This window comes from Chrysemys picta, chromosome 5, assembly GCF_011386835.1.
Source record: "Chrysemys picta bellii isolate R12L10 chromosome 5, ASM1138683v2, whole genome shotgun sequence".
Classification (NCBI taxonomy): Eukaryota; Metazoa; Chordata; order Testudines; family Emydidae; genus Chrysemys; species Chrysemys picta.
The window spans coordinates 36142806-36157637 of record NC_088795.1 but is presented as its reverse complement, the minus strand read 5'-3'; the positions used below and the strand labels follow the sequence as shown (position 1 = coordinate 36157637).

Here is a 14832-nt window from a genome sequence, read left to right as displayed (position 1 = left end):
GACATTTCTAAGAGATGCAGGGAAGATTCCCATTGAATTTGGACTAAATAGGACTTAAAAAAAAAACATGGGGGAGGGAAATAATCTTTTAGTCATATTGGAAAAGCAAAAATTCCGAAACAAATACGAAGTGGAGCAGTTTAAAAGAATGGTGGAAGCCGTCTCACCTTGACAGGTCAGACAAACTCTTTGTGCCTCCTACAGATGCAGCAGCCAGGAACTGATACACCAGTTTTAAAAATGTGAGAATAAGCCAAATGCTGAGGACCAAATTCCAATACACTTACTCCCTTTGGGTAGAACCAAGAAATCAACAAACTATTCACCACATAAGTCATTACCCAACATGAGTAAGGGTATCAAAATCTGGCGCTTCATAATAGCAACAACGCTCTATGGTAATAAAGCACCTTTCATTCAAGATCTCAAAGTACTTTACAAACCTTAGTTCATTAAATTTAAGAACTTATTCTAAACTTAATAATTTAGTATAAACGCAGATGAAAATTGTTAAAAGGTTTTCCTCAATATCTACGAAGGCTTATTTTTCTTTCAGAGAATTTAATTATCTCTTTGCCCTCCACATTAAAAAAGAAAAAGTTGTTCAGACTTTTATCTTTCCTCATCAAACTGTAAACATTCCTTTTCAGCCTCATTCTTCTCCCCCCTCCCCAGCCTTTGATTCAAAGAGCTCTTGCTCTGCCTTGAAATTTTATTTAAAATTAAAAAAAAAGGGGGGGGGGGAAGAAGGAGGAAAAAAATCCCTTTTCCTGACTAATACTAATAATACAGGTCAAAATGTCAGTCGATCTACAATTAAATGGAAAACAAAAAAGGTTTTCCCTTTTTTCCCCACAGTACAATAGCACTGGAATATAAATTACCGATGAAGATGAAATAATACTTCAAAGCACACGGGGAAGGGCAGCACAGCGTTTACAAAGTATTTTCAACGGCACGATGAAACATTGAAGAAGACGGTAACCCATGGATTTCAGGGGGTATTGGTGAATGGTTTAAAACTAGCATGCGGTAGGATTTTAGGTCCCTATAGTCTATGACCCCATGATATGCTTTGTTTAACAAGGGCAGCTGCAGTTATCAACAGATGTTTCGGCAATAAATAATTGGTATCATCTCGGAAAAGACCCATCTACCTGGGGAGCGGGCATAATGCTGAAAACACTGCTCCACTATTACAGCCACATTAATCTCCTATCTATCCCGGTTTCTTGGGGAGTTTACTGCAGGTGTTTATCCTGGGAGAGAGCAGACAAGTGCTCCAAAGTTAGAAAGCTTTGTGAGGATTGTAAAGGAGGTCGGCCTCTGCCATAAATTTCTGTCTAGGGCCACACACACCAAGAGAAAAAAGAAAATACCAAAATAAATTGAGAATTACAATAAAATCCTTCTTATCAGTGGAGCGTACAAAAGCAAACACTCCCCACTTATTAGTAACATGTAAGGGGTGCGAGTCAAGCTTCCAATTTTCTTTTTTTAAAGCTATTTGTGCTGATGTGTAAAAAATATGATTGAAGTTCCTGGATCCAAAACTTGTTGGCTGTACTCAGGCCTGACTCCCAGTGAAGTACCGTATACAAGATCAAGAATGGAATCCCGGCCTCAGTGAAGTCAAGAAGAGTTTTGCCATTCATGTCAGTGGGGCCAGGATTTCTCCCCAGGTCTCTTGGGCCTGACTCCTCTTTCACTTGCACCAGTGTAACTCTGCTCACTACTCCTGATGTACCTCACTATAAGTGAGAGGAAAACTGGAGTCCCCTCATCTTTAGTTTAACTCTGTTTTTAAACAGGCACCATGAATCTAAATATCACATTTGACTTCAAAATAAACAAACAAGCAAACTTGATATTTCTATAACTGGAAAAGGCTGGAGAAAAAGTGGGTTTTTTCTTATCCATCACCTTCCAGGCTTGGGTCTTTAGGCACCAGATATTGATTGTTTAGGGCTCAATCCTACAAAACCTTTCTTGGGTGAGTAATCCTTACTCTTGTGAAAAGCCCCATTAAAATCAAAGGGGTTTCTTGCATGATGCAGAAACATTTTTGCAGGTTTCTGTTGTGGAGTTTCATCCCAAAACTGAGGGCCCAATCCCACATGACCTCACTCATGTGAGGAGTCCATACTCTGCGCTATCAGCCCCATTTAACTAAATTCCAAAATCAGGTTTTACAAAATATTATATAAATATGTATTTCAGGATTTTATTTTAAATGTCAATGCAAAGTTTTCTGGGAGGATTTAAACATTCTCCTCTTTTGCTGGAAACGTGAACACAACAGCATCACAGTAGTGCAAGATCACTGGAACGTTAAAGAGGCTAATAAAGTGAAAGTGACTAATCTATTATTATTAATTTATTGTTTGTATTACCATAGCAACTAGGAGCTCCAGTCATGGATCAGGACCCCATTGTGCAAGGCGAAAACAGAAGAAAGGCCATCCCTACCCCAAATGCATCAAGTGCAGAGATTAGTAAACAGCATAAATGAAGTAAAGTTATTTTTATGTTTTTGTTTTGAATTAATGAACAAATCATTCCTTGTAGGCATATTCCTGCCCATTTATATAATTAGTTCTGCTTGAGGGAATACTATCAAAGTCCTTTTAGATACTTTCTTTCCTGTACCATTATACAGTAGCAAAATATTTGTACACATGGAGATGTCACTGCTTCCACCCACTATATCCTGCCTGGAGCCTTTCTGGGTATGTCTACACTGCAATTAGACACCCATGGCTGGCCCATGCCAGCTGACTTTGGCTGGCAGGGCTTGGGCGAAGGGGCTGTTTAACTGCAGTATAGATGTTCAGGCTTGGGCTGCAACCCAAGCCCTGGGTCCCTCCCACGTCGCAGGGTCCTAGAGCCCAGGCTCCGAACAGCTACACTGCAATTAATCAGCTCCTTAGCCAGAGTCCCACAAACCCGAGTCAGCTGGCACGGGCCAGCCATGGGTTTTTAATTACAGCATATACGTATCCTCTGATGCCAACCTCCTGCATTGTCCACCGGGACTCATTTCCCCACTATGTGCTGTGCTCTGAAGCCTGGTCTACCCGGGGGGGGGAAGAAATCAATCTAAGTTATGCAACTTCAGCTACGTGACTAACGTAGCTGAAGTCGACGTACTTAGATCTACTCACCGCGGTGTCTTCACTGTGGTGAATTGACTGCTGCCGCTCCCCTGTCGGTTCTGCCTGCGCCTCTCGCGGCGGTGGAGTACAGGAGTCGATGGGAGAGCGCTCGGGGGTCAATTTATCGCATCTAGACTAGACGTGATAAATCGATCCCCGCTGGATCGATTGCTGCCCGCCAATCCGGTGGGTAGTGTAGACATATCCTGAGTTAGGCTATTTTGCCCCACTGTCAGGCACAGCAAGAGAGTCTCTTAATAATCAACTTAAAAGCTCTCATTGGGTTGCCAGCTGGGAATGGGGGTGAACATCATCTTAGATCTCAAGTTCAAGTCTGAGTCTCAGCTAGCCCACAGCCCAGAAATCTAACAGAAAGGCCTGATTTTGCTCACACTGACATCAATGGAAGAACTCCTATTAATTTCAATGGGAGCAGGACTGGGCTCCCAGTTTCTGAACAGCAATACTATCCTTTATCCTTCCAGCTTTCATTATGTCTAGCGTATCTAGAGATTAGGTACTCCATGAAGAGTGATGGCACAAAGCCACTGTCTCCAGGATATGGATTCATTAAAATCACAACAGGAATGATTCTAAGCTGTTCATACTAATCGGAACCTCATTTCATCTGGGGAATTCAACTAGGGAAGCGATGGGAGTTCCATATCTAGTTTGTGTGTGATTGGCCCTTTTCTGATAGCTGCTTCCTCAGATTAGTTCATTAACAAAGTCATTGTCTGCTAAATTACAGTGAGGAATGGTGTCATCTGTGTAGCAGTAAATATAGAGGACTAGGGCACTATACACTCAAGAATTGCATTTGTAGATTTTAAAGGAACAGGTGTGCTGAACTTCATACCAGTAATTCATGCAGCCTTGCACTGATCATATCTTGCAGATTTGTTTTGTCTTCTGGGCTTATGGCTTGTTTGTATTGCCACTTCTCTGGCACGAAGGGCCACTTCATTTCCTTTGCCTCTTCAATAAGGGTCCTTAGATCATCAGGGAGCGAAGCTGAAAAGGTCAAAGTGCAGGTAAGGAAATTGCAGATAATTCAGCCTCTGGTGTTATGATGTAGCATCTAACCCGCAAAAAGCATTCCCTTGCCTGCACCTCTTCTCAGGGACTACAAGCTGTTGGTTTTTGTCACAAGAGTAATAATGAGAGGGGTGCGTCTCATCGGTTGCTCTGCTATGCCCTGCAGGTAAATTGGGGCTGCCAGACATTAAAAAGGTTTTTAGCAGGAAGTAAAACACTTTGGTGGCCGTCTATGCGTGAAGAACTAGAGAAAGAAACGTAGGAAACATTTTCCCCAAAGAACAGGTTTTTGGCTGAGTGAATTAACCCAACCAACAGCATGGTAAACCTATCCCATTTGCTAAAGACTATTAGAAATCTGCTAATGACTAAAAAGGACTAAGATAATTAGAAGGCTTGGAAAGTTTGTTAAATAATTCTTCAATGTCCACATTTGCCACAAAGGTCATTGGCAATGAATTATTCAAGCTGCAGTAATAGAAATAATTGTGGATCACCCCCCCCCCACACACACACACACACATACTCCCAGTACCACAGTGAAAGGAGTAATAAAACTCAGTTATGTAGAAAAATGAAGACAAAATTATTCAGTCCATTTGAATGGCTGATGTATGGCACAGGGAATTAATTCTCTACAAATGCCCTGTATTTACCAGCTGAAACTGCATCACCCATACAGAAAATCCATGGACCAAATCTTCATCTGCTATACAGTAGGGTAGTTCCTTTGAAGTCCATGGAGCTACATGGATTTACACTAGCTGAGGATCTGGCAATATGTGCCTGTACTGTTATGCTTCATTTTCAGTTTATGTTAGAAGTAATAATACTCCATAACATATAGGGTAGAATTTTCAGAAGTGTTCTGCATAGATTAACTCTGCTCCTGCTGGAGCCAATGGACCACTGACTTCAATGGAAGCACAATTAGGCCAATTTTACACTTTTGAATTCCCCATTGGCAGTGCCTTACATCTGAGGATTTCTAAGTCCTATTTAAAATGGGTATTGCACAGTGAGGTTAAAGGCCTGATTTTCAGAGGTGAAGAGCACCCAGCACTACCATTGACTTCAAGTGGTATGTTGCATGCTCAGCCCCTCAGTGATTTGCCAAAGGTCACACGGTGAGTCAGTGGCAGAGTTAGGAATAGAATAGATGAGGCATGAATCCAGGTCTCATGACTCTCAGACCTCTGTGCTAACTACCAGAACTTTATGACTCCCACTGCTAATAAAAGTGGATTAACCAGGGATTATTGACCAGCTGGGGTTAATGGCAATCATCAGCTGCGTATCTAGCCCCAGCTGGTCATTGATCCCCAGGAAAAATCCTGTTCTGAGATCATCATTACTTAATGAGATAATGAGTTAAATGTACTTCTACATTTCTATAATATCGTGATATCTTAGAGATAATAAATTAAAACCCACATTTCTTATCCTTATTAAAGTCCACTTACTGACAGTGAGATCTATTGGGCTGTAGAATAGTTTTTCTTGGAAAAAGATGGAAGCCCTGACATTCAGGGACAAATTTTCAAAAGTTGCCTTTAAAATTATGCCCACATTTTTGCACATATTATCTCACTCAAGTGACATTGCACTGCAGTTATATGTTGCTAGCACCCCACAAGCAGCCAGGATGCCCCAGTGTTTTGAAGCACTGTCTGGGCATTGACTGTATTATTCCCACTGCTGCACAGGCTGGCAGAGAGCGAAGGCACGGAAAGGTGTCTCAATGGAATGGTCAGAGGGGATGACAGCTATGTAGCATGCTCACCTCTTTCCAGTGCTAATAGAAACTCTATGATAACAATTGTGGTAACACATAAATAGGATTGAGGGAAACTTGGTTGACCACAAAGAGGACAGAACTAAGATCCTGCCTTTTTATGTATAGTAGCCTTAAACAAAGAGGAAGTTTCCCCTGGCCGAGGAGCCTGCTGGAGCCTGCTTGGAGACCCTGAGTCCCAGAAGGTGCCACGCTGGTGCGCTCCCAGGCTGTCCCATGTGGCTGACAACTCCAGCAGAGAAGCTTCTCCCAGCTTCCCCTTCAGCCCAGATCAGCAACAGCAGCAGAAGGAGAAAGAGGTCAGGCAGGCTAGCAAGCAATACCTGCAGAGATGCCAGAGTCAACTTTTCTGCCAGAGTGACTTCTTTGACTCAGACATTTGCAGTTAATAGATTTAACAGTTGCTGATATTGACTTGCTGCACCTCACTGCTTGCAACTTCCCAACGTTGCCATTCTCTCCCTTTCTTCTTCCTCATCTCTCTCCTCCCCAATAAAAAAAAAGCACACTGAATTAAATAATACCGACATTTAGAGGACAGTAACAGCATCAAGCATTACAAAAGTAATAAGTAATGTGGTTTGGGACACTCGTAGGCAGACTCTCTAAGACCATTACTGTTACCCTCAACTCCAGTGAAATTTAAATTTGCATTAAACATTTGATTTTAATTAGGCCCCGATCCCGCAGATGAACTCTGTTCCCATTTGGATGCAATAAAAAGCAAAGGATAGAATAAGGCCTAATTCTTTCCTATTATCTTAACCAAATGTCTTTAATGCTGTGTTAGTTAAAACAGAATTTAGGATAAAATTTCCAAAAGCACCTAAGTCACTTGGGAACTTTAGTCTCACTTTCTAAAGTGACTTGAGCACTTAGGCCAAGATCCTTAAAGGTACTTAGGCACCTTACTCCCATTGAAATCAGTGAGAGTTTTCAATGAGAGTAAGGTGCCTAAGTACCTTGAGAATGTGGGCCTTACGAACCTAAGTCTCACTGAAAGTCAATGAGTCTTTTAGGTTGTCTTTGGGAGCAGGTCTTCTTAAGCATTTGTAATGTGCCTAGTACAATGGGCCTCCAATCCTTACTGGAGCCTCTGGATGTGACTGCAATAAATACAATTATTGTATTGTGTGCATTGTATCATCATCTATGGAACCACAAAATATTGCAGTGGCAACTATAAATAATTCTGCACTCTTCAGCCAAAATCCAAGCACCACCGATTTTATGGCATGGCTGTGTTCTCACTGTAACAATGTAAATTCACGGCTAATTAGGAGGGCTGAAGAAGGAGATGAAACTACACTGAAGCTGATTTGTAGGATTTATAAACAAAACAAAAAACCTTAAGTAAGGTATGGTGAGGATTCTTTTTTTCCCCATTTGTGTGTGTTTGGCTTTCAGTTGTTCCTATGTTTGGTCTGAAAACCAGTTTGACAAAGGCAATGTCTGGGGGAGGGGAGAGAAGAAAACCCCCCAGCGTTTGTGTTCAGAGAATCCCCTTGGCTCAAACTGCTGCCATAAGTGACCCTGTACTAATGCCATTCTGTTGGAAGCACATGTGGGCTTGATGAATCAGTTATATCACAATCTGATTGTTACTGCTGTTTAAAAGCCACCTGCCATAGGAAAGGGGATCTGCAGTCTGAGATCATCCAGCCAACCTGCAGTCTGTGCCCTCCAGTAGAATACACACACAGACAGCAACTATGATTAGGTATTAATATTATTATCACTGCCCCATTGCAAGTGGATTTTTTTCTTTTAGCCAGCCCATGGCAGCCTTTCCTAAGAAAAGCCTGAGCCTCACTTCAGTCTCTGATCACTCACTTCCTGAAGCAGTTTACCTGAAGGGCCATGTCTAATTTAGTAACTATAAGGGCACTGATTTACCTTATCTGGAACTAAGCTGATTATTTCTCATGCTTTGTGGCATTTAATAGGAGAAAAGAAGAAGAGAAGGATGAAGAAGAAAGCGCTACCTGATTAGGAGTTCAAGAGCCCATTCTAAAGAGTGATAAAGCTTAAAGGAATTTGTGATGAGAAAACAAAGTACCCTTTGTAGAAAAAGAAAAATCTTCCCGTATCTATAACAGAAACCTATCCACCACCCTCAAACACAACCATGCTCAGAAACTAACTGAGATGCTTGATAGCCAGCTGACCTCCCAGTAAGATCATGGGTTTGCAAATCTGTTCCAAGCAGACTAGAATACAAAATGGGTCAATATGTACTAAATATTATTAGGATTGAATCACTCATGCAAAGTGGGGAGAATGCCCTGAATGCATATAGTACCAACTACAGACAAGTGAACTAGTTGGTGAGAAACACATGCACTCTTATTAAAAAAAAATGGTTTTGGCTTTTTAAAAATCTCAGATTCAACTATTAATATTTTCCTTTGTATTCAGGGCATGAGTAATTTTTCTGTGTGGCAAAACAGAATAGGTATACTCTCCAGCTGGTGACAGAAAGAAAGACACTCAGAAAACGAATTCAGTAATGAAAACTCAAAAGAATTCTTTATGTGAAAAATAAAAGCTATGATGGTGTAAGGTTGGGTAGCCCCTTAGAAAGTTTATTACAGACTGACTAGAACTAACAGTAACATTTGGCAGGTTCTCATATCTAATACAAATTTAAATTTCACTGGAATTGAAATAATTCAAAACACCAACCATCACACAATGCTGAAATAAATGCTAGCTTCTCCATAGGACAGGCAATGAAAAACTCTTGAATCTTAGCACTCATTTTGTATGTATTTATTCCAAATATTAAAGGCAGAGGATATTCTTTCAATATGGATATTGCAAGTGTTTTTCTTGGAACACCACTTGTAGAGGTGTTGCATGTTTTACAAGAAAGAGATTCAAATGGTGAGATTTTTTGATGAGGAGAAACTGTTAAATACATAAGCAACAGACAAATTCCTAGTGAAAGGAAAGTAAATAAGTGCCAGCATTCAGAAGTTGCATCTTTTTTTTTTTAATAATTGAAATTTATGTGCATCAGCAAACTTTTGGGCATTGTTCTTCCCAAACTAAACTGTTCCTTATAGGCTCATGTTTACTGAAGCCTAAAATTGGAACTGACAGCAATTCACTGCAACAAAGTGGGCTTCTTTCCCTGCCTGCCTGTAGCCCACATCCCATTCATGTCCTAGAAATCCAGTCATCTTCTGACACTCATCTGCTGGGAGAAGAAAAATAGGACAGGGATGGGGATGTGTCACTGTGGCAAGGAAGTTCACAGCAATCTGCTGGCTTGTTCCTGGGGCCTCTCGTTGAGACCTCACCTTTGCACTGCTGGTACTCTCTCTTGTCTTCCTCCGATGCATCAGACATCTTGGGTGAGAGCACATCGAGAGCTTGCTTGCACTCCTGAAGCAGTGTAGCCACGACTTTTTGATTATTCATGATGCCTGCTCCCACTCTGCTGCGAATTGGGCGTCCCTGGGTGAGCAGTGATCAATTACCTAGGAGAAGACACAAATTCTAAATGAAAAGGATCCCTTCAAGGCTGAGGTACCTGGTGAACAAAAGAGAGGGAAGATGATTAACTAAAGCATCATCAATTATCTGTGAGACTCAAGCAGGGAGAGATAATAGGGGAAATACATGACAGCCACGGAAGACTTTATTAGAGGAGTGTGTGAAATAACTGCAGGGTCTCTGTGACTAACTGTGCAAGGCAAACATCTCTGAGGTACCAGAGAGCAGAGAGAAAGGGCTTGCTTTTCAATGGAGCCATAAAATCACAAGCAGTGCAGTGACTAGCCAGGGTGCACTGAATCCCTTTTCACTTAGGAGACTCACGCAGTCAAGTGCTTTTAGTTTGAACTGAATTGTAGACCTTTTAACACAGAATTACAGTGAAACGCCACATTTTCAAACACTTGCTGGGTGACATGGCATATGCTTACTGGAGCCTGCAGGGAAAAGTTAGGCTGTATAATTTTTACTCATGGGCATCGTAGTATGCAGCTCTCTCTTATGCACCCTCCCCGCAACTTCTCTAATCAACACAACACGCTGCTAATCCCCCAATACAATATTCTCTCTAAATATTCTCTTGAAAGGAATCTTTCCCGGCATTCAAGATTTCAGAATCTATATCTAGAGATACTAGTGTTTGCTTCAATGGCTGTCAACACAGTGTGACATAGACAAACTATACACAAAAAATCTAGTTTGAAATTACAGAAAACTATGGAATTAGTTCAGCTACAACAGCCACCTTAGAACATAGAGGGGGAAGAGGACTGTTTTTTATATTATGGGAGGGGCTGGTAGCACTGCCTATTATTAGGATTGCCTGACATTTCCCATTATAAGATCCTGTTTTCAGTTGCTTATAACTTTGCCGAATGTAAACCATTTTGGCTGAAATTTTCCATGCTGGCAGTCTGCCTCAGACTGGACTTTTTTAGAAAAATTTCAGCTGAAATGGTTTCCAAGAATCAGATTAGAGAAAGATATATTGTTTTGCCCCTGTTAAATTTTGGTGACCTTCACTTTGAGAACTTCTAGTGCTCCCCATTTTGGAGCAGGGACTTGAAGTTTGGCATAGGGTGGCCTTTGTGTCAGGGATGAGCCTTTTGATGACCCTGTGAAAATATTCCAAACTTTGGCCAAGTTATAAGCCTTGGAAAAATTGAAGTTGACTCCTGCTCAGAAGAGACTTTGATTTTAGCAGTAAAATTCCCCAAAGATACCAATTGCATAGGGTGACCAGAGAGCAAGTGTGAAAAATCGAGACAGGGGGTGGGGAATAATAGGTGCCTATATAAGAAAAAGCCCCCAAAATCGGGACTGTCCCTATAAAATCGGGACATCTGGTCACCCTACAATTGCACCGGGCCTGCTCCAACTCAAGACTGAGCAGGGCTTTCCCTGCATTGCATCTCAGGGCTGCTGCTGGCTGGGCTGAGTCCAGGTTCAGGTCATGGTTCTGAAAATGAGAACAGAAAGCCTGTCAATGACCCCCGTTAGGCCCAGGCAGTTTGGAAGACAAAGCTGCTTGATTCAAATGCAGAGGGGACAAGAGCTGGACCTGCAAGGGGAGTGAGGGATAGATTGGCATAAGGAACCTGGGTAGAAACTGGGACAAAGAGCTGGGGGGCAAACACTGAGACTGGACAAGGAGCCTGGGAAGGAAAATTGAGACTGGAAAACATGGGGAAGGGGGAACTGGAGGACAGATTGTGGGAGGGAGACAGATTGGATGAGCTAGAAGGAAAGGTACTGGGACTTGCTGGTCAATGAGACTGGGTCAAAAAGATGGGGTCACTGGAAATGGCTGGATAAGGAGAAGGTGAAGACAGGGATGGGAAGACCAAAGCGATGTTGCCTGATCCATTAATTGTATGCTGATTATATTACTAATTTAGTTTCCCTAATTAGCACTCTGAAGTTTGGTAGGTTCTTGTATCAAAATCAGGCCCAGTATTATCAGAACTACTGTTGCAACCATGCACATTGAGAGGTCCTAATGTAACATGCACACTCTGGTTTATAACAGTTTTATTAATACAGTTAGCAAATTCACAAACACTCCAACCCAGCAAAGCAGGCAGAAAAGGATAAAATGAGTGGAGCATCCATATACTTATCGCCATCCCTTGCAAAACAATCTGAAGTGTTAGTCATCTTCTTCCTCACCATCACCAGTGGTCATCATCCTGGCATCTCCCAAGAGCTACGTCTCTCCCTCTCAAAGCACACAGGCTGGGATACAACTTTCATAATGTGTTATGCTGATACCACTATGCCTAATGCATATTCAGTAGGGGTTTCAGCCTCTTTTCCTTATTTATAGCTTATTTAGGTGCTATGTTGGGGTACCCGTTTCCGAAAGGTTACTAATCCTTTCCCCACATGCTTATTTGCATGTGTGTCAATTAGTTTACCATGGCATTCTTGTGACCAGACATCAGCAGATGTCCTTAACTAAAAATATCCTAAAAAAGAATCCCATATTGTGCTTACCTATCAGCAGTTTAGTTATTACAGCGTTTTATCTTGTGATTCTTATGATCTAGCTTACTCTTGGTTAGCTACTTATGCCAAGGGTTTTGGGGCCTTATGCCAGGCTTCCCCTAGCACATACCTATACCTATAGGCTACAGTGATAGACCTAGGACTTTCTGGGCAAGCAGACTGGGACTGGTATGAAAACCCTGAGGAGTGGAAGCTGGGACTGGCTAGGTGAGGACAATGGGATTGGGACAAGGAGCAAGGGGTGAGGAAGAGACAGGATTAGGGCAGGGTCACATTGGAAAAGATGGGGCAGAAATGATCACATTTTGGGGGTCAGAGCAGAAAAGTCTGTGCCCACTGGAGCACACTCCCCTACAGAGCCTAGAATGGAACCCAAGATCTCTGAGTCTCCCCACTCCTCAGCGGTCAGCAAATATTCGTGAAACCCTGGCAAACTCTCTCATCCCGCGCCAACACTGGTCCACATACAGGATGACAACCTGCTACCGCTATCATTTATTCCCTTAGCTCCACTGGCAGAGGTTAGTGTAATGGCTCTAAAGGTTCCAGTTCTGCTGATGACCCATGTGGGTGTCAATATCATGCCACCTGATGGAATTTCTGAGGGGGGTTTCAGTTTGGAATTTACACACAATAAACTATGTGAATTAAACATTATTAAGGTTGCAAAGTCAAGCACTCAAAAGTCAGAAAATGCCAGAATAAAGTTGCCTGTGAAATCTTTTATCTGCATTTGTTGCAGAAGCTGGAAGATGAGTAGTGAATGAGGAAAAGGATTACAGGAAGAGAAGGGATGGTCTTGTGGTGAAGGCACTTAAATGCTGCAAAAAACAAGCACAAGCCTATAAATCACTCCCACGTTACTCAGGGTTTCATTGATTTATGAAGCATGTTCTTTTTGCAGTTACAGTTCAGGACAGAAACAGGTGGCAGATTCTCAGTTTTAAGTCCTATACCTCTAGAACAGTCTCCTGTCACCAGTCTTCTTTATGTTAACAGGAGTTTTGTTCACTTCACATGAACCCACTGGAAGGAATTACGACTTCAATAAATTCATTGTAACAGTTAATGCTTGAAAGTGAGTCAGTGGAGGCTGGGATGCTCACAAATGTGGTGGCTGTCCCTGAACAGGGATGGGTTTTTCACAGCAAGTCTATAGAAGATTGCCCCACTCCACTAGTGCTGTCTTCTCCCTGGTGTTCATCAGGGATGGTAGCAATAGAAATGGGCCTGATCCAGTGCTTTGCATTCTCCCAAGCATGCAGAACAGTCAGCAGAGCTCCACCGCCAGCAGAGGATGGGGGAATGGCAAGGAACTACTTTCTGGTCATGTGGTCTCCTTAACTCCCCAGACAGAGGGCCTGCTGGCTGCTCTTTGGGGACAATGAAAGAGGGAGCTCTAATGCTCCCTGAGACTGTGGTCCCTCTAGGGTCTGCATCACCCCTCAACACAGGGCTACACTAAATGACATAGTCTAGCTTGGAAGCCTGGTCTTCACTGCAAAACATTATGGTGAAGACTCCAATTAACTTATAGAATACTGACCACAACAGTACATCCAGCATAGATAAGGCACAAACCCTGTTCAGCATCATGTCAGCTAGTCATGTTTAAACCCTAATTTAGCTATTGATAACTTAAAAACAAACAAACATCAATCATCCTAAGGTTAAAACCTACCCTCTCTTCTTCCCCCCCTCCAAAAAAAGATTCAAATCTAAAGGACAAGTGAAATTGTAGGCCAAATTGTTTGTCAAGATCACTGGAAAAGGCTCATCACAACTTCGCTTCACAGAGATCCCTTTTCCTAAGCATCTTTTGTACAGGGATAAGTAGTGAGAACTTCAGTTTGCTAAACCTGGTAGCATTGCTGGAAAAGCACATCCTTATAATATCAAAGCACTCTCCTCCTTATCCCATTAGGGCTAAAGAAATTGATCCAGTTACAGGCTACCTTTCAATCAAAGAAGAAAAAAAGAAGCTCTCAACTCAAGCTACTATAAAACACCAGAGCTACATTTACCATTAGGCACACTGACATCCAATTGATTTATCTGACTAAACAATCCTGTTTGTGAAGGGGTGCATGTGACAGTCCCATGAGTACATCTCAGGTTAAGACGAATCATCCCTGCCATATGGCCCTAGCTCTATTCCTGCATGTAAACAGATTTCTTTAAAAAAAAAACTTGCTTTTCTGGGAAGCACTTTATTACCATACATACATGTATTAGTTTACACTCTCTCTCTCACCACAGAATATGTGTATATGGAAAAGAGAAAGAGAGAGAGACCCCCACCAACTCTGGAAATAGCATGCATTAGCAGCTGGTTGGAGGAGAAATGTTTTGGGCCACATCATCAGATAAATACTCACAGAAAAAAAAAATCTGTGCTAAAAATGCACTAGAGCAAGAAAGAACACGGAGCTGGCCTTAAACACAGTGCTCAAGGAACAGGGGAATCAAACGGAGCTTTGCAAACAGTCTGAAGTGTGCTGCGTACATTGCAGCTGGACCCCGGAATCTGGCCCATTATTCTTTAAGTGAGACTTTAGAAACATGTATATAGTTTTCCCAGCTCACACTGTGATTTTCAGTAGTTTTGAGGACATTTTTGTCTACTGACCACAAATATACAAGAAAACACTTTTTCCCCTTGGAATTCAATCACCTCTTCCAGGGTGTCCACTTCCAAGTTGCCCCCAAGGTGAACGATGGGTTTAAAAAAAATTCAAACTCCCTACTTAGCCACTTCAGAAATAGTTTCCCATAAAAGATCTACACCTCTATAGTAACTGGACAGTGTAGTCAGGAAGAATACGTTCTCTTCAC

At 42.0% G+C, this 14832-nt stretch overlaps 1 protein-coding gene across 3 annotated transcripts in view; it reads right to left on the bottom strand.

Annotated features, from left to right (window-relative positions):
- Positions 1-14832, bottom strand: part of ALPK1 (alpha kinase 1) — an 86341-nt gene that overhangs the window by 30144 nt on the left and 41365 nt on the right. For all 3 annotated transcript variants that reach the window (XM_065596228.1, XM_008170144.4, XM_042859905.2), the window contains exons 2-3: positions 9294-9473; positions 4015-4169 (exon numbers count right to left, since the gene is read on the bottom strand). In XM_065596228.1, coding sequence (XP_065452300.1) covers positions 4015-4169; positions 9294-9414 — 276 coding nt within the window. In that variant the 5' untranslated portion in view covers positions 9415-9473. The remainder of the gene's footprint in view (positions 1-4014; positions 4170-9293; positions 9474-14832) is intronic.